This window comes from Pezoporus flaviventris, unplaced genomic scaffold (assembly GCF_033815535.1).
Source record: "Pezoporus flaviventris isolate CSIRO_AGI_PZ_B2104156 unplaced genomic scaffold, CSIRO_AGI_Pfla_v1 ptg000014l, whole genome shotgun sequence".
Taxonomy (NCBI): domain Eukaryota; kingdom Metazoa; phylum Chordata; class Aves; order Psittaciformes; family Psittacidae; genus Pezoporus; species Pezoporus flaviventris.
In genome coordinates, this window is record NW_026892562.1 from 1,446,207 (window position 1) to 1,473,427 (window position 27,221).

Genomic DNA, 27,221 nt, shown 5'->3' on the forward strand with positions numbered 1-27,221 from the left:
CATGTCTGAAATAGAATTCCTTATTTCTGCTACTGATGACAGCTTAAATTATAAAAAGGAATTTTATAGTTTTGTTTAGGTTTCTCATGTTGACATTATTTTCCTTCCTGCATTTCATTCAGTTTTGGTAGCAGAAGAAGCCTTATGAGAGTCACTTTTTCCTTCTGTTCATTAAAACTAATTCTACTCTGTTTGCCTTTGATGAGCAGTTAGAAGAAAAGGAAATAAAAGTACAGGTAGTGAATTCTCTGAAACTCACCAACTGCATATACTTAAAGAAAAACTGAATGTGCATTGTAAAGTTGTCCAGAGTGGCCCTTTAAGCTGGAAAAAGGGCAGATTCTTTTGAACTTTCCCAGAGAATAGCAGTGACCTTGGAGATCAGATAACCCATGGTATACAGGAGTTCAAATATGTCATCGAGACTTTATTTGATGTTCCTTGGCCTACTTGCTCTGAGCAGGCTAATTGCACCACCCCCCAAAAACCCTCACAACAGGACTGTACAACCAGAACCAATGTCAGCAAAACAGAGGTACATGGGAGGTACAAGGATAAATGAGACACTGTGTAGAAGGCTGGGTTTTTGCTGAGTGACTCAGATCTGATGGGTATGATATATTAAAACTAATGGAAACATTTGATTAAAAATACACTAGATCTTTGAACAGAGTCTTATTACAAAGTCACAGGCAGGCAGCCAAGTGCTTAGCTACAGCACAAATGACCACGATAGAAACCCACAGGCCCCAGTCGTCCTCCTTCCACAGAAAACTTGCCAGGATACCTGGACTCCTCAAACTTCTGCAGCCTCTAAATGTTTGCACTGAGAGACCAAGATCTCTTATTGCCACCCTTAAAAATAGAGTCATCTTCTCCCCAAGCCCATGACTTCCTGGTGCACGTCCAAGAAGACTTGGGGGGGGATCACCCTCCTTTCTGTCAGGTTCTCTGTAAAGCCTTCAACCTGTACGGTTTTATTCCAGAAATGTATCAGTGAGTGTGCCAGTAGACAGTGCAGTCCTCCCGCTTGTAGCAGAAACTTGACAGGTGGCCAATGAGAAGTGAAGTCTCAGTCTCTCTGTGGCTGGCTTCAGGAGGCCGATGTATCTACAGGATCTTCTGCATCCCACCATAAGGGGTGAGCATTTCACAGCACCTGCTTCTTCTCACTTGATTTGCAGCCAGCTTGATTTTGGCGATGTATTTGCTTTGCTTTTGCCCTACCCTTAGTTATCACTGAAAGCCCATAAGCTCAAGAAGTGCATTCCAGTCAGCATGAGAACTGCTCCCTTCAATTCTTTCTCTAATGGGCTGTAGCTTGTGAAACCAAATTGGGATTGCATGTACGAAAACCCACTTCAGTGTATCTCCATTGATTTTGAGTATTAACTAAGACTTTTACTTGCATTTTTATGACAGAGAAATACTTTTTAAAGTTGTTGAGGAACTAGCATTGGTGTCAACAAACTGCGTTTGTTTTAATTCAGCATAAGCCACTTCAGGGAAGAAAACCAGGAGGATCATAGAATCACAGAATCATAGAATCACAGAATAGTTAGGGTTGGAAAGGACCTTATGATCATCCAGTTCTAACCCCCTGCCATGGGCAGGGACACCTCACACTAGACCATGTCACCCAAAACTGTCCAACCTAGCCCTGAACACTGCCAGTGATGGAGCATTTATCACTTCTCTGGGCAACCTATTCCAGTGCCTCACTACCCCTCACAGGGAAGAACTTCTTTCTTGCATCTATCCTGAACTTACCCTGTTTAACAAGACTAATCACTTTCAGCAAAGCTACTGTCTAGACTAGTTTAACTTTAAACTGTACCCTTAGGCTCCAGTTCAGCAATATATTAAAACATATTTAATTTTTAAGCATATGAGTAATTCCAGTGTACTTATTTAAATTTAGGTACGCTTAAGTCTTTTCCTGAATCAGCTTCTAAACAGTTCACAATCTGGCCTCATTTCCACCAATGCAAATCACTGTGCTACATTATTTGATTACTCCAGAAGTAGGAAAAATACTCTTGGTATTCCTTGAGAAAGTTTTCCTGCTTTTATACTAGCATTTTTCTGAGATTCAGCTTCTTTAACCAGCCTGAATTCAAAGCTAAAGCTGGGATTTCATGAAATACTTTGGTTGTGAACAAAATATGCTCAAACTATGCATAGGTTTTAAGAGGAGAGATAATATGAAGGCATAGCTTTATCATGCGTTTCAAGCAGAAACTGAGCTATTCCCCTTTTCCAGATCCTCCCTTTCTCAGCATGGTGCTCTGGGAAATACCTGTGCATTTCAAGACACACTCACACTATGATACCCAGGCATGTGACACCAGCTTGTGCCTCGTGGAGACTTCTGTGTGTATTTTGGGTTGGAAAGGAGCATTAAGATTTATCTTGTCTTTTCTTCAGGTGTTTGAAGTGTTGGATCTGCATGCCACACCATTTTGGCAGTTGAATTTCTCTGTCAGATGGGCTCATCTAACTTTACTGTGTTCATCCAGACATCATCTTCCAAGTACGGAACCCCATGACAGCATCCTCTGAAATTTTAGCTGCATGAGAAAGACCTTTCAGACACAGTTAAGCAAATGGAGGTTTTACACTTGTTGACTGAGCCTTACCATTTCCTGAATGGCTGGGGATCCTATCGACAGGCAACAGCAGACTACACACTTGGGTAAAGCCACTTCAGTCCCAAGCTGGGAATCAAGAAGTGGTAAAGGAAAAAGTGAATTTAGAATGGAATGACATCATATTTTCAATTTTGATTGTTCTTAACTTTAAAAGGGAATGCTGATATTGCTGCAAGCTCTAGGCTCTTCATAGGCCAAGGTAACGTTAAGACCACAGAAAATGGGAAACAAAGCATCTCTGATGCAGCTGTTAATCAAAACTGACATTCCTGTTTCATTTTGACTTTTTTTTACTTTAAATCCTCTGAAATGCAATACACATTCAGAAAGATGGTATCTCCTTTTCCTTTTTCGATTTCCCCAAGAAGCATCCAGTTCAAGCGGTTTAAGGTTGTAAATCTGACCAATTTAGAAAAGGATGTGAACACAAATGAAACTCGGCCAACAAAGGAAATTCAACTGAGTTAAATAGGAGCTTATTAGCATACCTTACATTTTCTTCTGTCACTAGCTGTAGCTCCTGTGGAGAGTGAGTCAGGTAAGAATTAACCAGAGGGGACAAAACAGCTACTACTGATGTTATGCACTATTCCAGAGACAGCAAAAAGAATATAGAATAAATAGTATACAAAGGTGTAACTCTAGGATTATGCATTTCCCTAAAGATATGCTATTCATTTTTAATCAAATTGAGATGCACTGCACTTAAGTAAAAACATATTATTTGCCACAAGCAGTTCAAATTAGGTATAAGTATTTCTGAAGAGTTCATAAGACTATAACCTCATCTTTCAAGGTTTTTTAGTTCTTCACTTCCTCTACTGATCTATGGAAACAAGTAGATGAGATTCCCTAAAGCTTGTCACACTGCATCAGTAGTTATATTTTTGCCCATCTAGCACAACTGCTCCAGGTTCAAAATGGTATCACCCTGGATCCACTCATTTGGCACAAACGTAGAAGTGCATACACACATAGGGCAAAAGGGAATAGAAAACCCAGGCAATATAAGTTTATTTGATCGTAGTCATTAGTGCTATATATTACAGGTTCAATCCTGCTCCCTTTGATGTCGATGGTAATACTCCCATTGAATTCATGTGCTCTGAAAAAATGCCTGAGCTTTGCAAATCTATCATTTTGTCATCTATGCTTCAGGTAAAAATCATAATCTAGTGGTTTAGACTTGGTTTTGAGCCAAATAATTTTTATGAAAGGTTCAAAGAATGCATACTTGTCCTTCAGAGAGGTGCCAATCCACTTGACAACCAAGCAGTAAAACAGTTGCAGTTTTCAAAATTGTCTGAGGGATGCAAACATCTTACAGGTGATTACAGCAATCTCAGCTTCTATGGTCTCACTGCAGCAAACAGCAAGGCCTCCTCTTACTGGGGTCATGACGGTGTCCACCTGCTTAGGAAGAGTTGGGAAAGTCATTTGCAGAACAGCAGAAGCAAAGGATCATTCATGCTATTGAACAGCAGCTCTTTCAGTGAAGCATCCTAAATCCTAATCATTTACATTATCCAGTCCACCAGTTTCAAGTGAAGCAGGTTTCTTTTTCCCCTCCTCCACACCTTCTCTCAGCACCTTGTGGAGAAACTTGCATAGTGAGATATGTTAGGTAGTAAGAGGCAAATTATTCTGGTCATCATGATTGTTCAACCAAATGTGTTCTCAACAGCAATATTCAAGGAGTTCTAAAATGAGGCAGACGAGCCTCCTAAAAATGTGACTTCACCTTAGGTCAGCAGGAAGAATGAGAGAACATGGAAACAATTTAGGTGGGTGTCAGATGTCAAGAGGACATTGATTTTGAAAGCCTCTCTCTCTGTTGCAAGTTAACATACCAAGAAATGGTATCCTGAAGAAAGCAAGGAGATTACAAGGTAGCCAAGCACCTGATTTACTGAAGGAATGACCCCTAGAACTGCCACTGGCTTAAACTAGACTTCAGAAGCACTGAGCACCCCCAAAACTCTGGCCCCAGAGATTGTTTGTGCTGCTTGACCTTGGGAGCATGTTTCAAAGATGCAGTGAGCAGATTTACCATTTTGAGACAGGTGGAGAAAGAGTGGAGAAGGCAGTGGACTAAAACTAGTGTATGGCTGGATAAACTCAGATCTGGCTTTGGGAGACCTGAAGAACAGGTGGTGGAGATGGTGACCAAAAGTGCGCCCAACTCTTATTTGTATCTGGACCATAGAGTCACAAAATATGCTTCTATCATCACAGCTTTTTACTACAAAGTAAAGAGCACAGGGACACATGTTGATCTCTGGAGCCATTGTGTTTAGCCAGGAAGCGAATCTGCCCCATGGAGCTACCCCACCAGCCCAGCCTAACTGACAGCCTGGATCATGACTAGTAATGCTAGCAGAGGGAGATAAACAAAATGGAAGACGACACTCAAGACATTCCTGAAACAGCTTTTCTCCAGCATATGTCATACATACTGATTTACTGGTACAGGATTTATGCAAGGTACTCCACAAAATCTGCTTAGGGCTTTGACACTAAGGAATAACCCAGTGTAGGGATCCTTCCAGCAAACTCTCTATTCGCTGGCCCCAAGCACATCAGCGATCTGCCCCATCAACGGCTGCTGACTTCAGTGGGAGCAGAACTGAACCTGTAAGTCATCACAAAACATCTCCCTGTGTTGTTTGGTTTACAACACTGGTGAAGAGAGATATGAAAAATAGTAACACCGTGCTTCAAAAACTACTATCTACAGCTAATTCAGCAACAAACTTCTAACGGTATTTATAACGTGCCTTTAACTCGCCTTGCAATACTATGAAGAGGCAGTGTCAGTTTGGGAAATGGAAGAAATGTTCCTTTTCTACCTTGTAAATTGAATTTAAATGCTCTGTGTGGCTGTGTTTTTTTCATAGCTCACAAATCTGTGTCAAACACCGGTGTCTATATTGCTCATTTTCATGCTTTACGTATTACCAAACCATACTGTCAACAAAGGCTTCTGGGTTAACAGTGCATAGCGAAACAGAAACTGTAGCTGCCGGTTTTAAAATCAAAATATATTCCACTGAAACATTTTCACTTTGAGAATTTTGGTGCATAAAGATATTGGCTATTCCCCTTGATACTGTCTGCTAGGCTTCCTTTGGTGCCTCCCCTTCCACCAGATTGTTTCTAGCATGGCTGAAGATGAGGATTCCTTTGATGAAGAAAGAAACAAAACCAGACCTTGTTTCCTTACATTTTCTTCCCCTGTCCTTAGCCTATTTGCCTCCCTTCTCCACTTTCCTACCTCCACTGTCAAGGCTCAACATGGTCTAATGTCCATCAGGTCAGGAAGGTGGCTGCAGTCTGTCACTGCCTGTCCTGTCCCACAGCAATACCTTGTCAACCCAGGACACCCCAGCCAGCCTGCCCTGGCTCTGCAACAGGCTTATGCCCCCTTCATACCCCCCAGGCTCACACCTCTGCCCCTCTCTAGTTACATTCCCCCCCCCCCCCCCCGAAATCTTTCCTGGGCTCTGCTCCTTCACCTCCCTCCCTGCACAGGCAAAATGGCAGCTGCACACAGGCCCCACATGGCAGCCACCATTTTGCCAGCTGTCATGGTCAGCACTGAATGGAAACGAGCCCTGACACTCCTCTATGCGGACCCACTTCTCCAGCAGCACTGTAGAGCTGTTCATCCATCATCAATCACTCGCCCAAGGGAGGAAGCCTGCGGACCTCTCCAGACACATCCAGGCCCAAGGGGAAAACATGATGGAGGCCACACCACCACAGCTGTTGTCCTCAGCTAGGTTCTCATCTCCTCACTTCTGCCCTGTCAGAGCACCTCACGCCTAATGGACACTGCTCCTCTCATCCCCAGTCCATCGTGCAAGATCACAGAATCATTTGCATTAGAAAAGACCTTTAAGATCATCAAGTTCAACGATTCCCCAGCACTGCCAAGACCACCACTAAACCATGTCACTAAGGGCATCTACATGGTTTGTGACCACTTTGAGAGACAGGGACTCCACCACTGCCCTGGGCAGCCTGTTCCAATGCCTGCACACGCTCTGGGGAAGAAATCTTTCCTAATCTCCAGTCTAAACCTCTCCTGGTGCAGCTTGAGGCCATTTCCTCTTGTCCTGTCACTTGTTACTTGGGAGCAGAGAGCAGCCACCTCCTGGCTCCATCCTTCTTTCAGGTAGCTGTACAGAACAATAAAGGCTCCCCTGAGCCTTCCCTTCTCCAGACTAAACCCCCCCAGTTCTCTCAGCTGTTCCTCATCACACTTGTGCTCCAGGCCCTTTACCAGCTCCATTGCCCTTCTCTGGACCTGCTCCAGCACCTCAATGTCTCTCTTGCAGTGAGGGGCCCAGAAATGAACACAGGATTCGAGATACAGCCTCACCACTGCCCTGTACAGGGGGACAATCACAGCCCTGGTCCCACTGGCCACACTGGTGCTAAGAGAGGCCAGGATGCCGTTGGCTTTCCCGGCTGCCTGGGCACACGGAGGCTAGTGTTCGCTCCTCGCTGCGCGGCTCTTAGTAACATTACAGCTGCCGGGCGGAGTCGGCACGCGAGGAATGCGCGCTCCCGCGCCGGGTGCCGCGCGCGCCCGGTGGTGCGGGATGGCGTCATGAGAAGAAGCCAGTCGCGGGCGCTGCGGGGAGCGAGCAGGCAGGAAGCGCTGTCGGAAGCCTCCGGGACCAGAGCGGCTGTTGTTGCTGCTGCTGCTGAGGCTGCGGCTGCGGCTGCTGCTGCTGCTGCTGCTGCTGCTGCTGCTGCTGCTGCGGCTGCTGCTGCTGCTGCGGCTGCTGCTGCGGCTGCTGCTGCGGCTGCTGCTGCGGCTGCTGCTGAGGCTGCTGCGGCTGCTGCGGCTGCTGCTGAGGCTGCGGCTGCTGCTGCGGCTGCGGCTGCGGCTGCTGCTGCTGCTGCGGCTACAGCTCGGCCCCGGGAGCGCGCCGGCAGCGAAGCAGGAGGCGGCACGCCCGTTCAGCACTCACCCGTGGGGCGGACGGGAAGGGAGCAGGGCATGCACCGCCGAGTGCTGAGCCGGTAACGGGCGGCTCAGGCAGGGGACCCAGCGGGCCGGGCAGGTGAGGAACCGCCATCGCGGCAAGCTCTTGGCCAGACCCCTTGTGTGTCTGTGGGACCGGGCGAGCCGTGCGCTGAGATCTGCCCGGTCCGCCTGGTAACAGCCCGGCGCCGCCATTGGCTCCTGCGAAAGGCCGCTTCCTGCGGCCGCACCGCCCCTGCCGTCCGCCGGAGGCTCCCCGGGCCAGCGCCGCTCCCCGCCGCCGGCACCTCCCGCTGCTGCCCAACGCGACGCCGGCCTCCTGCTGGAAGGGACCCGCGGCGGAGCCCACCCCAACCGGGAGGACGAGATTACTCTGCGGGTCTGGGAGAGGGGATTCCGAGCTCCTGGTCTGCCCGGGCAGCTCGGCAATGTGGCCGGGAGACAAAACGCTGTTATCATGCAGTGGAGTGGGACTGGCACCCCAAACCAGCTGCTCCCCAGAGAGGTGCTGGGGGTCAGTTTGGGGAAGTTCATTAAACAAGATACCTGGTCTGGCCAAATGCCAGGACTGCAGGGTTGTGGCATGTTTCTTCATTAAAAATTAAAACCTCCCTGGCCAGCTGACGTGAGGACAGCAGTGTGTGTCCTTGTGTGTCAAGCAGAAGGACACAAGCAGGGGATGGAGAAACCGTCCAGATTTGCATGAGGGCAGCCGAGATCCTCCAGCCTGTGATGTCCTCCTGACAGAGGAAGACAAAATGGAGACAAATGATCAAGTGAGCGGGTAAACTAGGAGAGATGAGCACATATCTCACACAAAGAAATTACGTAGACACACAGCTGTAATCCCTTTGGCATTGCTTTCGCCACAGGTCATGCAGGAGAGATGCTGGAAGTGTTCAAGGCCAGGCTGGACGGGGCTTGGAGCAACCTGGTCTAGCGGAAGGTGTCCCTGCCCATGGCAGGGAGTTGGAACTGGATGAGCTTTAAGGTCCCTTCCAACCCAAACCATTCTGTGACTCTATGATGACTCCATGGTATGTCCACTATGGCATGTCACAGCCTCCCCGTCCAGGAGACATTTCCAATGCTTTGAGTGCCCACATGATGCTGAAGCAGGGAGGCCAAGGTGAAGCCAAGTGCTTGGGTCTGGAGGGGCAGGCTGGCAGTGCATATCCCAGGCTGTGGCCTTCCACCTCAGTGTAGGACAAGTTGTTTCTCCCATGCTTTGGTGCATTGACTTTAGCTCCAGTATCCCCCCGCAGACCCCTGTCAGACCCTTGGAAAGTAACGAGTTCAGAAGAGACTCATTGTTTCACTGGAAACAAGGCAAAGCAAAGTGTTTCCAGGTATGGGCAGCTCTGGTGGGGAACAGGAGTTATTTAAGGCGGGGTGCTGCTCTTGCATGTCACATGTGGACATGCTGTTGGATGAGGCCCCAGCAGGCTCTGGTGGCTACTTGGCACCTCCCTCCCTCCTTCCCTCCCTGGTTCATCTCCCTCCAGGGGCCAGAGGAAGCTCTGGCTACCATTTTGCTGCTCTGATGGGGTCTTTTCTCTGAGCAGTGGTAGGGGTTGGGTGCTGTGTGTGGCCTGCTGGGATCAGCTGGTGCCGCATCCCCTGCCACCTCTGTGCGTACACCTTATGCAGGATAAAACCTTTAAAGTGAAAAAAAAAGACTTTGAAAAATAAGAAAAAGCATCATTTTGATGGGGAGGGGGAGACCCCAATAATTCCTTTACAATTCTGGCATGCAGCAAAACCATCCAGGCTGGGAAAAAATAGGGGCTGAGGAAACGGGAGCAAGCTTTTTCCCTTGAGATCAACTGCTAAGGCTGGGAGTTAAGGTTAGCGTGCAGGTATGTGTCAGTGACAATAATATAATAATAATAGGCTATAAGGGACAGGGTGCTGCCCGGCTCCCCCTGCCTGGTACCCCCAGTAATATCCTAAGCAGGTCTCCTTGTATCCACATCCCTGCGTGCCTATGTGTGGCCTGGCCCCATTCATCATCTGGCTCCCGTTGCAGAACCCGCTCCGTTTTTAAAGTTATGCATGATACACTGAAGAGACAATTTGGGTTTCCCCCACCTCTCCCTCGCCCTTGAAGCGAGCAAGCCCTCGCTTCATTTGCATCGAACCCTGCTCGCTATAAGCGAAGCAAAGGGGGAGGACTTGAAGCCCATGGGATGGCTTTAGGGCTCTGCCCCTTGCTTTTGGCTCTCTCATTCTCTCCCGTGCTTTGATCTCTGCTTAACAACAGTAACGTCACGGGGACCATACTAGAGTTTTGTTGGAAGTTAGAAAGTTTTGCAGCCTCCAGAGGGCTGTAGCGGCAGTAGCAGAAGCAGCATCCAAGGGAGCTCCTGGAAGGGAAGAGCGAGCGAGGAGCGCCTGCCTCAGCCCTGCTGCAGAGTGCTGATTCGGGACGACGGAGGCGGCCATGGAACATCAGCTGCTGTGCTGCGAGGTGGAGACCATCCGACGAGCCTACCACGATGCCAACCTCCTCAATGACAGGGTGCTGCAGACGATGCTGAAGGCGGAGGAGACCTGCTCGCCCTCCGTCTCCTACTTCAAGTGCGTGCAGAAAGAAATCTTGCCATATATGAGGAAAATAGTTGCCACTTGGATGTTGGAGGTTTGTATCTTGCGGGGATTTCCCTTTGCAAGCTTCGGCACCCAGATGAATTAAACCGGAGAGCTGCTCCCCCATCTCCTTGCCTTCACCCCCATAACCATTAATCCCCCCCCCCCCCCCCCCCCCCCCCCGATTAGTTCCCCGGCTTCGGAGCGGCCGCTATTGCCGGTTCTTTATCCCTGCCGCGGAGGAGCGGCGGACGCCCCCCCTAACTCCACGCTACACCGGGCCGGGAGTCGGGGGTACCCCGGGACCTTTTCCAGCCGTCGGGGAGAGGCAGTCCCGGCGTGGGGGATCGCCGGGAGCGGCCGGGCCTGCGGCACCCCTGGCCTTGGTGCCCCCGGGGGACCTTTTGCCAGCTCCTTTTTATTGGGGGGGGGGGGATATATTTTATTTTAAATTAATATCCTTGTACACGTATGCAAGTGGCTGTCCGTGCCAGTATTATGCGCCATCTTTGTTCTTTTATTTGGAAAGCAAAAGTGTTTATTAATCGAAAAAGAAACCCAACCCTCACCCCGAAGAAAGTCTCGGGGGAGACCGAGCCAAGAGTGGGAGCTGCGGGGGACAGCGGGGACAGGGGACCCCGCTGGGGCTGCGGGCACCGGGAGCGGCCGAGGGGCTCCGGCGGTGCTCTGGGGGGAGCTGCAGGGTGAAAGTTTCTTTGTTCAGCACGAAGAGTGGCTGTGAAGCTGCAGTCACCCCTCAAAGACACGCTTGTGCCGCGGCGTCCGGGCTGCAGGGTCGCAGGGGAAAAGCGAGTTGGAAAAGACCCCGTCCTATGGTGCGAGGCCCCCGAGGGGTGTCCCTTCGGGAGCCCTAGGAGCTGGGCTACATTTTCGTGCCTTTTCGGAAGCTCTGCGAGCCCGGGATCTATTTTTAATTAATTTTTGAAAGCGCAGCACCCTGCCTTTCAGCTGGGAAATGTCGCGCCCGGCTGTGCTGCAGGGCGAGGGAGGGAGGCGGTGGGTTTCACTTCGGCGGGGCTTCGTGGAGCCCCCCAGCAGCACCCCGTCCCCGGGGCTCGGTAAAGGAGCCCCGCCGCTTCATTTTCATCTTTTTTCGAGAGCTCGAATTATTTTTTAAATATTTTTTAATATTTTTTGAAAAGATGACGTCTGGGGAAATGAGGCTGGACGCCACCTTTGTGTCTCGACCCGAGAGGGGGGAAATCAGCACAACGGCAAAGCAGATGACAAAAATAAAAGCGAAATAAGTCACTCCTGGGGAGCAGGGCCCGGCTCTGCACCCCATTCCCGCGTTTTCCTCTGCTTTTTCTTACTTTTTTTCAAACTGGGTTGTAGGGGTTGGAAAGATGGGGACAGACCTTCCCCTCTTCGACACCCCCCTCCCTTTCATAATACCACGAATCGCCTGCGGATTTCTAACGCCGCATTTCTCCCCAGTTTGTCACTCGTGACTTTTTCTTCGATGCCTCTGTTTCTCTCTTCTTTACCCGTTTCCCCCCAGCTGCATTCCCCCCCTAATCTCCTTCAGCCTTGCCCGGCAAAGTCTGGGGGGTAAGGGGAGGGGAAGCCTGCTTCGCCTCTATTAAATTATTCCTAAACGATTTCTCTCTCTCCTTCCAGGTTTGTGAGGAGCAGAAGTGCGAAGAGGAGGTTTTCCCCTTGGCTATGAATTATTTGGACAGATTTTTGTCGTTTGAACCCCTCAAGAAAAGTCGGTTGCAATTGCTCGGAGCTACCTGCATGTTTGTGGCTTCAAAAATGAAGGAAACTATTCCTCTGACTGCGGAAAAACTGTGCATTTATACAGATAATTCCATCAGGCCGGACGAATTACTGGTAATTTCACGTTTAATCATCTCAGGAAAGAAAAAAAAAGGGAAATAATAAAACAAAAACACGTAAAAAAAACCAAATCGAAGTCGCCGATTGGGAATCCCCTGCCCCCGGAGAGGGTGGTCTCCCTGGAACGGGGCTGCCGGCAGTGGGCGGGAGCTGCTCCCCGCGCCCTCGGAAGCTGTAGCCCCTTAAAGGGCGCGGGGCCAGGCCCGGGATCGGGATGGAGATCGGAACGGGGATCGGGACGGACCCGGCGCTCCCCGGCCGCGGGCCCCGGACGGCTGCGGCTGGGCGGAGCTCTGGCGCCCCCTGGCGGCCCCGCGGTTTTGCAGCGGCAGGAGCGTCCTGGTGCCCTCCCCCCAGCGCCTGCGCCCCCTGCCCGAGCAGGGGCTCCCCACAATGGGTTCCCCTCAGTCCCGCCGTAGTTCCGTCGTTCCCCCAACCATTCCGCTGTCTCCCAGCCGCCGGGAAAGCGGGCTCGGCCTAGAGCCGGGGCCCAGCCGCGAGTAATGCTCGGCCGGGTGCGTGTGAGCAGAGCTAACCACGTTTTCCCCTCTTCTTCCTCTTCTTCCCTACCTCATCCCTCCTTCTTTTCTTTGCAGCAAATGGAGCTGCTTCTGGTGAATAAGCTGAAATGGAATCTGGCTGCAATGACCCCCCACGATTTCATTGAACATTTCCTTACTAAAATGCCTCTCGCAGAGGACACCAAGCAGATCATCCGTAAACATGCTCAGACTTTTGTGGCTCTGTGCGCTACAGGTATGAGCCCTGCAAGTTAAGCAAACCATGTTGCTTTCTCCAACATGCACCCTACCCCCTGGTTTGTACAGCTTCCTGTAGCTGTGACCTAAAAGTGAGCTGTGGGGAGGTAGTTTAAGCCCCGGTTATTGCCCTTTGCTTGTAGAACGTGGATTACTTTGCAGAGGTAAGTTTGCTTTCGAGAAGATACTTGGCTTCTGAGCACAGTGTATGTTGCTATTGAGGCGTCCCTCAAGGGAAGTCCTCCCCCCCGTGGATTATCTGTGGAGTTGTGGCAGGATTCCTTTGCCTCTGTGTGTGGGAGCTGTACAGGGAATCACTCCCTGCATAGGTTTATTCTTAAGATGAAGTTTTAAAAGCAGAGGGATATTTTATGCTTGTGAATAGCTCTACATGGAGGGGGGGGTGGTGGTGGTGGTGTAAAACTTCCCTCTTCAAGATGCCTCTTGGCCCTCCTGTCCTCCTCCTTGGTGGCTGGTTGGTTGGAGGAAGGCCATGCAGCACTAAGGCTTTGCTGGCACAGCACCGAGCCACTGCCATCTGCACCCTGCTGACCACGTGCTGCACTGAAGCCATGTGCAGGCCTCCAGAGATGCTGAGTAGGGAGGTATCCACACTTGATAACCTCGGTGGGATGTGTGTGATGGCATGGCTTAATGTCGCGTAGTTTTATTTTCCAGAGGTAGATCTGGTATATAAAAAGATGGAAGAAAGATTGCAGGCACTCAGAAGAAAAGTTTTTATTGCACAGAATCAGCTCTACCGCAACGCCTAAAGATAGAACGATTGAGTTATAAACAAGAAATACATAAACACTGGCATTGCTCTTCATCTTGGGGCTAACACCAGCCCAGCAGGCAGTCTGTAAGTTAAGACTGCTTGGAATAACACTTGGTGTTGGGAGCACCACAGCCTTCAGAGAGCTTCACACTAACAGCAACGGCATTTTGGGAATATCAGACTTAACTCTCTGTGCCAGATCCCACCCAAGCTTCCTCTGCTGTTAGCTAAAAAGAGCAGCTACCCAGACTCCCCTTTGGCTATGGGGATGTTTAACCTAGGTTGTTCTGCTGGCAATGACAGGGATGAAAACAAGAGTAGTTCAAAGGTTGGAGACTTGCTACGAGTCCAGTACTTTGATCTACTGTCGGTGTTGTTATGTTTCTTTTAGGAAGCACATCCAGAGCCTTTATTTAACACTGCTACACACCACAGCTGGAGAATGGATCAGTAAATGAGAACCATGTTCTGGGATTTTTACATAGCTTCTTAAACAGCCCCACAGTGCTGAGCTCACCAGAACTGGGGCCCTCTTGAGTTCCCTACAGAAGCTGGGATATTGCCTGGGGAAAAAGCACTCAAGAAGGCTACCACTAGGCTCTGTGTTTTTATTGTCCTTTCTGGATGTCGGGATTTTCTTGCGCCTTTTGCTTTCCCCATGGCTTCATTGTTGGCTAGTGAAGATCACTTGTGGCTTAAGTAGCACCTGGACTTTGCTTTGCCGTTACTGGGTTGTGTTGTATTTCCCCTTGCCAAAATGAACCTAGATGGACTGTAAACTGCCTGGATGCTGTGGGGCCCGATCCAAAGTCCACTAGAAACACACTCACTTAAGTGGCCTCAGGGGCAAGTACAGTATATACTTTGCATGAAGTTCAGCCTGTGTCCTCTGCTGTAAATGAGAGGGTCTCCTAAGAAGAGCTGGCAAAATAATGCTTGCTTAGAAAATGAAAGTTGGCTTCACAGGGTGAAGGTTATGGAAGCGTTGCTAGATGTGCATATATGTGTTTGCTCCAGAAAGAGAAGGTTATGCTGAAAGGTGAAGTTAAAGAGGAATTCCTTCTAAGCTCCCTCTTCAGTTGTCTGGCTGGTAGAAGTATATTTGTTTAATTTGGTTTAGTTGTGAAAAAAAAAAAAAGAAAAAACATTTTCACCAAAGGATGTCTTTGTGCTGTGGTAGGTTCGGGCAAAAAAGCAAAGGGAAGAAGAAGAAAAAAAATTACCAGGGGTTGTTTGAAGTTAACACATAATTGAGCTTAATGAATGGGGCTTTGGCATGGCGGAGGAAGGCAGGGAGAGCTCAAAAGGAAGCAAGCCTCTTTTGGCCCAAGTTAAGACCAGTGTTGAGGGAGAACTGCAGCTCTACACAAGCATAACAATGAATGGCAACAAATATTGGAGCTTCAGCATTTCATTATGTTCCTCTGGTTATCAAAACATACTAGGTTCCTTTTATACTACTATTATTGCTATTATTATTGTTGTTGCTTTCCTCCTCTGGGATGGAGAAAGAAAGATCCCTCCTTTGAAACGAAAGTGTTACAATTCCCCTATTTGCTGGCCTTAATAAAATTGGAAGTCTCAAGGTATGTGACCAGTTGGAACCTGTTGCATCTTGCAGCAAGTGATTTATGTTCGCAGTTTTGATTTGCCTCAATGAAAAGATTTTCATTCATAGCCCCCAGCTCTCCAGACGGATGGAATTGCTGCTCCATTTAAAAAGGAAAAGGGGTGACTCGCCTTGTTAGGAATTTTTTTTAAAGCACTGCAGTGCCTATATGCTTGCTTTGTCCTCCCTTCAGGGTGGCTGGCATTCTTCTCTCTCCTCCCCCTCCTCTCTCTCTCCCTCTCTCTCTTTTTAACAACGCTGAAGTTGTTTATTCTTTTTGGATGAAGTCTCAGATAGGCTACTGGGGATGTGTGCTTCAATTGATGGGGCCCCCTACCCCATTGTGGCTGTGTCAGGTCTAATTCATCTCACCGAAGCCCCCTTGTTCCTGAGCGTTCAATAGCGCAAGATGAGGCGATGAAGGCTGACAATGATGCCACACTCTTCACTTGGGGGCATCCAATTACAGGCGAGAGGGGCCCCCTGATTAATATGCTGAAATTAGTGGCCTCTGCCACAAATAATTCCTTGTTGAGCTGCAACAAAAAGGCAGTCCATGCTGCTTGTCTGGAGTGGTTATAGGGACAGACACAAACTGGTCATTTAAACTTCATTATCACTTTTCCACCTTGGAAAGGATGAGGGTGTGACTATGAATTCATGTTCTTGTTTACTGCTCCATTTAAAAGAAGGATGCAAATATAAACAGGATCCTGTCAGGACAGACTGATTAAACTGACACATTTTGGTCATGTTCTGTTTGTGGAGCTCAGTAAATAAGTGTCATGGAACACTCTGCAACCCTACTACCCACATGAGCAGCCCAAGCTTAGTGGAATTCATGCTTGCCTACTGAAATCCCTTATGTCTGAGGCCTACCTGCAACTGTGTATTGTATTTCAGTGAGGGGACTGGCTTTGCAATGTGTGTAGTGTCAGTAAGTAGTCTGGACTTCCTTAGATTTTTGGGAGTGACGGAAGGTTGCTAGAAGATGGGTCTATTTAATATCCTCCTGGCAATGGACAGATTAGGAAAAGGGGATAAACTAAATTCATTTCAAGCACAAATGAGGCTATTTCAGATCAAGTTTGCCTTTCTGCTGGCAGGGCATCTCATAAGTTTGGTGACAGTTCATCATACCAGTTTAATTTTGAAAGTTTGCAGCGTGCAGGGTAAAATGCCCCTTTGAAGGTAGGTGTTGGTCAGTGCTACAATGGAGTGTCAGAGGTATCTGAATAGTTTCAGAAAGGGGACTTTCACGGAGTCCCAAAATCTGTAGTTTCACTGGTAAAACATGTACACAAAAGTTATTTTATCATAATAAAGGAGATGCATGATTTAATGCTTAAACTGTTCTGCTGATCCCTCTAAGCTGTCTGTTCCTTTGATTTCATTCAAGGGTTTGACAGACGGTTTATATTTTTTCAACCCAGAGGAAGCTGTATCCTGATAAAAGCTGAAGGAATGTGTCTCAGGTTCTGGTGTACAATGTGGCATTTCCTTTTCATCCTCAAAATTAGACATTCACTTGTGCCACTTGCCTCCTTTGTTTCTGATTCTCCTACAAGGTGTACACTGCCCCAGATCAAATGCACTCATGTTCATCAGAAAGAGTCTTGGCATTAAAATGTGAATTATTCTTACTAAAAAAAAACAACCAACACCAAACTAACAAAGCAAAGCAGAAACCCATATGAAAAACATGCTAAATGGCAGAGGTAGCCCCTTAAGGAATCATGGGAGAGGCTTTGTGGAGAGACCTACAGCAATGCAGTCTGGAAGGGGGCCCAGCCTCTTGTCAGCATGGTGTCACATCAGAATGTAACTGATTGTCCGCCAATTCTTGGGACCCCCATCACTTAGTTATGCCACATTTACATTAAATCCCTGTTGCCAGGATGGATGGCAGCCACTGACAAGAGACTAGCTTGAGACAAAGCATTTTGAAGATGAAACCTTAAATATGGATTATCTGCCTCCTGACAGGGTTAAGCAGTCTTTCTCTTCCTTTTTTGTGGGTGTTGTTCATTAAAGCTATATTCCTTTGACTGTCAGTGCAAAGTTTTCTGTTTTAAAAGGCCTGAGCACTTTCTAGAGTTCACCTAAGATCCCATCACGCACAAATGCAAACAGGTTTTCTTGGATGTCTAGTGCCACTGACCGTAGTGGCATTATTTACATGAGCAAAGTATTTTAACATTTGAAGAACAGGGGCCCTGCTTATGATAAAAGTCCCTTGGAGTGATGAATGGCCTCCCAGGCTCAGTGCTAGAAAGGGCTATTTGCTGAAGTACAGTTGCTCTTGTGGATAAGTGTTTACAGGTTTGGACCTGTAACAGTTTAGAGCGGGAGGCACTTTTCTGCTCCCACTTTTCCTTACCTTCTTGGATGCAATACTTGGCAGCTGAAGCCCTGCTGGTAGCAGAGTGTATGTGTATGGGCAGGCTTCTAAAGCAATCATTTCAGGTTGTTTTTTTTTTTTTCTCCATACAGATATTAAATTTATTTCAAACCCACCTTCCATGATTGCAGCTGGCAGTGTGGTAGCAGCTGTGCAAGGCCTGCATCTGGGGAACACTAACACTTTCCTCTCCTATCAATGCCTCACACACTTCCTATCACAAGTTATCAGATGTGATCCGGTAAGTAATTCTTCCTCTCAGTTGATCTCCTGCCTTAGAGTTTAAGAATGAATATAGTAGCATCTGACATAAATCTTGATCAAAGTCAAGATTGTTGAACATGTTCTCTTGTGTCCATCCTAGTTATTTAGCTGTCATTTATAGCCATTAATAATCTGGTTCACTGATAGGAATGTCATATCCAGTTCAGATGTTTGTAAGAGAGGTGTAAAGGACTAAGCAAAGAAAAAACTCTGTGCATTTAGGACATTGCAGAGGCTGGATTTGGTTGCAGGTAATTAAACCAGGAGTCTCTGTAAAACAAAACTTTGAAAGCAAGACCACGAGAAATAGTGAGACCTCGAGGTATCTCTGACCTTATCTTTGACAATTCTTGAGGCCTTTTATTGTGCCAAGTGGTGTGAAAAAGCCCTTCTTGAAAGAGTTCTAATGATCTAATTTGGTTTATTACATGCTACACCTGCACAGTAGCTGGCATTGAATTCTTTTTTCGAAACAAATGGCTTGTCCCAGGACTTTCTGACAAGGTAGATGGTCCTCACAGGACTCATTTTGCCCTGCAGCTTCCAGGAGATGCACATCAGTAACTAGTGAGCAATAAACCTTTCATGAGTGAATGGGCCAGGAAGGGAGCCTACAAGGAAGACCTAAAGTCAATGATCCATGTCATAATGGTGTGTGAAGTTGGGGCAGAGTTGAGCTTTGTTTTGTAACAATGCGGAAGACCAATAAATAGATGCTTTAAAAAGGCTCTTGTGAGGTCTCCCAAGCACTGGACAATGAGTCAAAGACAAATCTGTGGTTAGCAGCAGAATCTTTGAGATGCTCTTCAATTATTTTACAAGTTAATAATCTGAATGCATAGAGAACTGTACTAGTCCAGACACTGCAAAGTTAGGTTTGTGTAACTCTGTTGACAGGATTGAGTGATTTCTAGAAAGATGAATAATAATTAATGACTCACAAAAGAATATTTAACTTTTGCTAGAAAGTATGAAACAGTTGCTGACAAACATGATTTCTCAGCATATTGAGATTGATCACCTTAACAGTGCCTCGGTATTGAGGGTGTTATTTTTGCCATTTATCTTACTGCAGCTAAAGTAATACGGATGCAGTGCTGAAATATTAAAATACTGTAAGAACTGCAAATGCTGCAATAAAACATTGCTCTGTTTGGTATTATATGTGTAATGCATAATGCTTCTAGTCAGTCTGTAGATATTTCAGTGTATGGTTGGCTACTGTCCAGCACCAGATATCTAAAGCAGGTACTGAGAAAAAATGCTAGGCTCACTATCTGTCCTGACAGTATCAATTCAAATAACTTTATTTAATCATTCCTGATTCAGAGCATTGAAGTAGATTCTCTCACATCTTGGAGAAAAACAGCGTGTCCTTATGTGGCTTGACTTAGTTGACGACAGAGCTCTTTTAAAAGAAAACAAAGTATTTTTAGGAAGAAATGAGAATTTATTATTTTTTCTCTTCATTGTCCACTCATTGCAAGGCCACAATCTGTATAACCCGAACTTAAAGTTAACAGCATGAAAAGGAAGTAACTCACCTCCGTCTTCCATAGCCAAATGTGTAACAGCAGATGGAGTTAGAAGTGTTTTTATAGATTGCTACAGAAAATAAGCATCATTAAAAGATATGTATGTATCACTGTACTTGTAACTGAATAAGGGAACAGCTTCTTTAACTACCATGGCTTTGAACAGAGAAATCTGCTTGGTTTCACACATAGCATGAGTTGCCGGAATAGAGAATTTTCCGTAAGATGTGCCTGTGTAATCCATGGTATCAAATGCTATTCCCATTATTTTACTTCAGTAGCATGTAGATGAAGTTTGTTACTCCATTGTGATGGTTCTCCTTGTGCAAACTAAGAGGCTTTATATTGAATTGTCATGAAATATTAAAGGCATGCATTATAAGATGGCTAACATTCTCTCTGATTATGTGTTAGCTAAGGCAGCTGGATTTCTTGTTGTGAAATTACACTTTTTTTTACCTTTAGTTTCAAAGACAGCAGAATCTGAAGTAAAATGAGTATCACTTGATTGGAATTCCTTTATGGTTCATGTTTATGTTGGTGGGAGTCCAGTTTCCCATTTTGCCTTTGATCAGGGGTAATTAGAAGTCAGATAATCACAATTAGAAGTCTTGGGCTGTCTTCCATCGTTCTGTTCTTGACCCCATCATCCAAAGAGATTAAATTTTACCTGACATTCATTTCCAAGCCAGAAATTTGCTAAACTAGATTAGATTGGGTTTCCATGCTGTCTGTTAGTACACTGGAATTCGTCTCCTGCCTGCCTCTACTCAGAGGCACCTTCAACCATGTGCTTGTTTCCAGAGCGGGTCAGGGAGTAACAAAGGATTACCAAGCAGCTCCTTTGTTGTTGTTGTTTGTTTCCTTTACTATCTGGCCCTGGAGTCTGATCATGGCTTCTGTGTGCGTTAAAGGTATTTGACCACATCAGTTAAGCTAGTAAGCCTCCTTATTTTTCACAGGGGAGTTTAATTAATCCAGGAAGGGTTTATGACTTTGAACAAACTGTGGGCATTGAGAATTTGGGTAGCGAAGTAGAAAAGTTGTTGGGAGAAGTTACCAGAGTAATTCACAAGGTTTGGATTTGCTTTCCAGTGTTCAGAAGTACTGAGAATGCAAAAAAGCTTTGGTGAGATTGTTCACAGGGAATTTATATTTTTCTGCTGGTTTTGCTAGCTCTAATACATTCCTATAGTCAAACTATTCATCATAGAATCATAGAATGGTTGGGGTTGGAACGGACTGTAAGATATCTAGTCATCTGAATAAGAAATGAACAGAAATGCCTAAAACAAAATAATTACTGTTCGTTCAACTGTAGCTTAAAATATAGTCTCTTCATAATAAATTGTAGAATTGTGTTTTAAAATACTACATTTCCAACATGCTGTACTCTTGAGAATCTCACAGAAAAAAAAAAAAAAAAAAAAGAAGGTAAAAAAATACCTTTAAGTTACACAGTCTTGAGTAATTATCCACGACTGGAATCCAGAGGGAGAATAATTTCTAGAAATGCTTTTGAATGGTTTCAGTTTTCAGAGCTCAAACACACTATATACAAATGGTTAAGATTAAAAAAACAAACCCAAACAAACACAAAACCCCCACCAAACAATACATGCCCCCTTCCCCTCCAAAAAAAAGCCTACAGGCGTAGGTGTTGCTCTGAATATATAAATTGGCTTTCAATTTGGAACGCTGAACATGCCACCTTGTTAAAATAGAATTACCCTCGAAAGTGCCTCGATCTGTAAACCCCAGAATATGTAAACCTCCTGTACTATTTAATACATCTAATTCCAAGTGTGACTGAGGTGTGTGGTACAGGACATGCAAGGAGGAGCTTTACAGTCAGGATTGATCCGTCATACCTTGAGAAGGGGGGAAAGGACTTCATGGAGATCTTATTGTGAAGGCCAGAGGTATGTAGGAGCCAAAGGCATGATGGCTTTAGGATATGAGGCGTTTCTTTTTGTCATTTAAAACACTGTGTGTCTCTGTCAAGAGGAAATATTACACTAGGGTTTAAACCAGAAAAGGTCATAGGTTATGTGTTTTCAGTGAGCTGTAACGGATGGTCTGATCTGCTTAGAGGTAGGATTAACCTCCCTCTCTCAGAAAGGACTTGCAGAGAATTGTTCGCTTGGGTTTCTAATCTTATTTTACCCCAAATGCCATGTGCCCCTATTGGTGGCAGGGGAGATTTCTGTGGTAGTGGAATCAGTGAAAAGCTGGTAGATCACACAAGAAGCCTCTGAATGAAGGCAGAATTGAAACTGCGAAATAAAGAAAACAGCAGGCAGGTCACCCTCTCAGGAAAACAACATTCATTCTCAGTCATGCACATCCTAACACTTTTGACAGCAATTTATCATGGAAGACTGGGTTCACTGCAAGGGCTAACACAAGTCATAGGTTAAAGCAGAAAAGGCAATCCTGAAAGGAAACTTCGAAGTCCTTAATACACAGAGCTAAATTTGTTGGGAAAAAGCTCATGATGTTTGTTACAAAGACAGGAGTAAACAGCATGCTGAAGGCATTCTGGCAAAAGGTCTTGTGATTTGCCTATTTAAGGCACCATTTCCTTGTCATTGCAATGGATGTGCACGGCTCTGAAGAATGCAACCAGAACTTGCAGAAGGTTGCGATAGGTTGAGCTAACAGGCCTTCTCCAATTGTAACTGCTGTGGATTGATAAGTAGAATTGGGTATAAATACTCACGGTCTTAATGCCTGGGGGAAGTTGCTTTTTCCCACCTTAGTGCTTGTCCTGGTTCTTTATGCTTTTAATTCACGCTGATGTCTGTGTGAGTGGCGAGGGTCTTGGACCCTCCCGAACACTCATTAAGACTGTGGGTACATTCTGTTCAGAGAAAATGCTTGTGAAGCAAGGGAAGGAGACCTCACCCTGGCTGAGATTTCAAGGTGAATGCAGTAGCAAACTGAAAGCTTGGCAGCACTTTGTAATGCATGGTTAGGAAGGTGTGTTTAGTGATGCTTCTGATAAATTTCCCCAGTCTGGGGTTAAACAGTCCAGGACGTTTTTGTGTTCAGACGCTTCCTGAGTTAGAAATCAGGTTGCTAACTTGAGCTGCCCACTACTGGACACAGCAGCAGTTGGCAGGCAACTTTGGTGGGCATGTATATCTAAATATGTATTTCTTAGAACCTCTAGGTAAGAACTTTGTATTTTCAGAACTCAGCCTGGAAAATTCACTGTTTATGACCATCACTTCTAATAGACTGTACTGCAGAAATGTTTCTGTGGCCCAGCTCAGTCTCATGTCTTTGCAGTGCTATTCATTTAATTTTGATTGATTCACACTGCTGTCCAGTCAGACTGTTCCCCTTTTTTCAAAAGGTATAAAAACCAGTGAGGTAAAAGATACTATGAATGGGCCTTTACAGGATTGCTGTGTTAGCAGTGCAGGCACGGTCCTGCCTGGGTTAGTTACTACATGTGTCACTAGTGGAGCATGCAAAACATTCAGCTGTAGACCAGTGGTTGAGACTAACAACAGAAGGGCAGAGGACCGTGTATGGAGATGCTTGCCTAGGCCATTAAATAAGAGAGGGCAAGAGTTAGTTGACGAAGATCCAGGCTAGCGTCCTGCAGAAAATGGGTGGCTTGCCCAGTCCTTTTGCTAATCTTGTTCTTCACAGACTCCTTTCAGTCTGCTGCCCTCCCAGATAACTTGGGATATGTTTCTCTTGCTTTTTCAAGAAACGGTATTTGTTCTGTGATCTTACTGTTTTTCTAAAGGACTCTGGATCTTTTTCTGCTTCCGTTTAATCTTCTGTAGGATTGTTTACGAGCCTGCCAAGAACAGATTGAGTCCCTCCTTGAATCCAGTCTACGTCAGGCACAGCAGCACAACGTATCTTCAGAAACAAAGACTGTAGAGGATGAAGCAGACCTTTCCTGCACACCTACTGATGTGCGAGATGTGAACATTTAAGAGGACTTCTAAAGGGTTTGCTTGGCCAGAAAAAGCAGACAAAGAAAGGGCATCTGAGAAGGAATCAGCATCAGGATCTCCCCCCCAGAAACCCTTTTCTTCAGGACATTTTTATACCAGAAGGGAAAATCAGTCTTGTTATATTTTTTCTTGCTCTGTCTCCCTTCCATCTGTGACTTCAAAAAAACAAATAAACAAAAAATACCCCCAAAACTGTCTTTAAAAAAAAAAAAAAGAAAAAAAATAGTATTTGCATTACCCACAGGGGTTTGTGCTACAAAAATAGAGGATTTTATACAATAATAATCAACTAGTTTTTATATTAAAGTGTTCTTGTCTGTATGTTGTAAAAATAGGCATTAACACACAAAATGTCTCCAGGGGAGGTATTAGATTTGATTTCTTACATATAAAACAAACCAGCCAACCATTTTTAAAGTAGAAGAGGGTTGTTTTTTTTTTTCTTCTCTGATAGTAAATGAAATACTTTTTTTTTCTTTAAAAAACATAGCTTTAACGCAGTTCTAGGCTTTTCTGTATCTTGCTTGCTTATGCATTTAGTCACTTTATGATTCATTTGTAAATGTTTATTTCCTTAGGTTGTTTTTTTTTTTTATCATCCTCTTCACCTTACAAATGGTTCACATAACCCATAAGTTAGTATATGGTAGTATGCAGCATTATTTTATGTTAATCTTTTTTTTTTTAGTGCCTGTGGATTGCCTGTGCATTGCCTGTGCATAAGGCATTTATAGGGTTCCAGCTTAGCATTGTTGGAAAAGGCCAATGTACTACTCATACAGTACTCTAGAGAGTAAGAGAAACCGAAATAGTGACATAATATATTCTATTTTTGTAATCTTCCTATTTTTGTAGTTAGCTGTGTAAAAATGCTGGTCTGACCCCACAGATACTCAGCCTATTGATGTTCAGGTTCAATCCACAGTTCAGTCTTTTATTTTGTTGTTTGTTTGTAATATTCTAAACCCATTCCATTCAAAGCACTTTCAGTCCATTAGATATAGGAAATTCTTTTATTGTGTGGGAAATATTTTTTTTCTTTTTTAATGGAATGGTTTGGAAATATATAAGTGCTTGTTCGCAAACTTGGAATTGCAAAGCAAGTGCATTTAACTATGGTGTTAGAGGAGAGGTGATATTTTCTTTCTGAAGGTTGTGTTCCAGTAAGAGAAATTGCATTCACAAATTGCCAGGAGATATCTTCCTATCCTTTTCTATAGAAAAGTTGAAGTTTAGAATCCTTTGGTGCCAACTCATCTTTATAAAATTAGGGGGCCTTAAAGGTTCACATATAGGACACATAGTTTTAAGGACTGTCACTAGATGTTTTACAACTGAAGGTTTTTAAACACTAAAATATATAATTTATAGTTAACGCTAAAAAAAAGAATATTTATTGCAGAGGATGTTCATTAAGGCCAGTATGATTTGTAAATTAATGCAATCGCCCCTTTTTGTTTTTGAAAGAATCTTTCTCCCCTTGACCTTGCAGTTTTAACAGAGCTTATTAAAGAAGAAAGGACATGCTTCAAAGCGCAAACCCAAAACAAAGCAGTCTGCTCGGCCCCTTCCTATCCATGTTCAAAAGCAGTCTAACCACGCAACAAAACGCCATAGTCAAGAGATATGAGAATTGGAGTACTTGAAAGAAGGTTTTTACTCCAGTATATGTGCCCCTTTTTATTTAGCTACAAATAGAAAATTTGCACATCTTGGGCTATGTATCATTTTATTATTATTTTAGAAAGTAGCTGAAGGGATGTGGACATAGCTGTTGAAGTTGAGGCTCGAGGAGAATGTGATGGTGAAATGTATGTGAGAAAACTGCCGCTAAGGTGTTGATTGTAAAAAAACAACCCAACAAAATGACAAAAAAAAGGAAAAAAAAAAAAAAACAAAAAAAAAAAACCCTTAAACATTAAAACAAACAAACAAAAAAAGGAGTGGATGCTCCATTTTTATTGAGCTGCTATGGATAAATTCCCAGCATGGTTTGAAAAAAAAAAAATTAACATTGCTTTTCTGTATCATTGTCATTGTGTTTTGCTGCTATTTTGTGGATCAGTTTGTTTTTTTTTTTGTTATACAATGTCATATACTGCCATGTTATAGGTTTTAATTTTCTCATAGAAAATTATATTATTGACATCACTTTTTTTTGGTAGGTTTTTTTTTTTTATGTGATCAATTTTTACTTAATGTGATTACTGCTCTATTCCAAAAAAGGTTCCTGTTTCACAATACCTCATACTTCAGTTAACCATGTCTAGACCAGGTTTTAATGTTTGTACACAGTGCCTCATAGTTCTACTGCAGACGGAAATGCATCGAATGGGTCTCGCGATTTGCAACTAGGTTGCGTTAACTTAAAACCAGCAGACATTTCAGAACATCAAGTAATGTCATGTTGTTTTAATGCATTTTATAAAGCTGGATTCTTTTTGTCTGACCTGGGTTTTATTATAGTAGTTTGAAGCTGTGTTATTAGCCACATTGATATACGAAAGGTGCATTATAATGTAACTCTTGGATGCCACCTGATGTGGTTTCCCAGCAGTTGGAACACATCATTTGGTATGACAGGTTATCTTCTGGAACTCATAAGTATTGTGTTTAATCTGTTATGATATACTAGGGTTTTGTTTTTGTTGTTGTTTTTTTTTTTTTTTATTATTATAGTGTAATGCTAATTTAAAAGGCCTGTAAATCTCATAAATAAGCCAGCTAACAGAGTTGTATGCTGAAGAATAATCTAGCTGTTGCCTGTATGCTGCTAAACCAAAACAGAATTAGAACTCATTCTGAGGCAAATGCAGTTAAGATCCTACATAGTGCATAAATAAAGCATTGCAATGCTACTAGCAGTCGCAGGACCCAGGAGGACTGGATACATTCTGTCCAAATTTCAGGAACATTTCTAACTGCTTACCTCATGAAACACTTCTGTTTGTGGCATCTCTGTGTCTCTGAACCAAACATGATTATTGAGTTAGTGCTTGTTGGTTATAATTATACATTACACTGAGTGGCAGTGTGTACTGCAAACTTCTTTAATAAAATATTGTATGTACTAAAAGGCCAAATCCAGATTAAGTGGGTTCATGTGCCAACAGAGATGCTTTATTTGTCACATTATTATAACAATCTGTAGTAAGCAAGCAATTCAGATTTGTACATTTTTATATTGTACTTATTGGCATCACTGGTCTGAAATGCACATTTTCACCAACAGACCTGAAACAGACAAGTTTCCAGTGGAAAAAACCTAAAATCTAGAAATAAAATTGGTAAAACCCAATGTCGGCTTTTTATTTTTATTATTTTACTTTTACATTGCCTTCACAAATGCTGAAAGGCAGTAACCACCTGATGCAGTGAGTAAACCACGTGACATTCTTTGGTTTTGACTCTATGCTTTAATAGTTGCAATGCTGAAGACCTTTTGTTATTTTAGGAAACCACAGGGGTTTTTGGCCATGGGTAGGTGACTACTTGTCACAGTGATGTGTGTTTTTAAAGCAGCAGTTTTTGCTGAAGACTTTATTTTAAACATAAAGTAAAATAGCACTTGGTGGTTCTTGTCACTAAAAGGTAAAATAGAGTAGGTGTAGGATAATACAGAATACTTATTTGTATTTATTTAACAGCATAAGGTTTTGTGTCTTAGATACCTTTACAGAAGATTGCAGCAGTGAGGTTAACCTGCCTTTTCTATCCCTTCTCCTCATGCACAGCTTTTGTATCTTGCTATTTTATGACTAAGATAACAGGGAATAAGCCTGAAAATGTAAAACCCT

The 27,221-nt window shown here is 44.5% G+C and overlaps 1 protein-coding gene across 1 annotated transcript; it reads left to right on the plus strand.

Moving 5' to 3' along the window:
- The first annotated feature begins 8,980 nt into the window (after positions 1–8,980).
- On the plus strand, positions 8,981–26,722 carry CCND1 (cyclin D1). Its single transcript, XM_061453107.1, has 6 exons — positions 8,981–8,996; positions 9,911–10,288; positions 11,878–12,093; positions 12,696–12,855; positions 17,738–17,886; positions 23,248–26,722. Exons 2-6 carry the CDS (start codon positions 10,091–10,093, stop codon positions 23,401–23,403), a joined length of 879 nt encoding a protein of 292 aa, XP_061309091.1. The 5' UTR covers positions 8,981–8,996; positions 9,911–10,090; the 3' UTR covers positions 23,404–26,722.
- The last annotated feature ends 499 nt before the right edge of the window (positions 26,723–27,221 follow it).

Bases quoted from the DNA above. Each gene is read 5' to 3' on its own strand.
- CCND1 (XM_061453107.1), top strand. From the start codon at position 10,091: ATGGAACATCAGCTGCTGTGCTGCGAGGTGGAGACCATCCGACGAGCC. The intron at 12,094-12,695 runs GTAATTTCACGT...TTTTCTTTGCAG, and splicing joins TCAGGCCGGACGAATTACTG to CAAATGGAGCTGCTTCTGGT. The intron at 12,856-17,737 runs GTATGAGCCCTG...TTCTCCATACAG, and splicing joins TGTGGCTCTGTGCGCTACAG to ATATTAAATTTATTTCAAAC.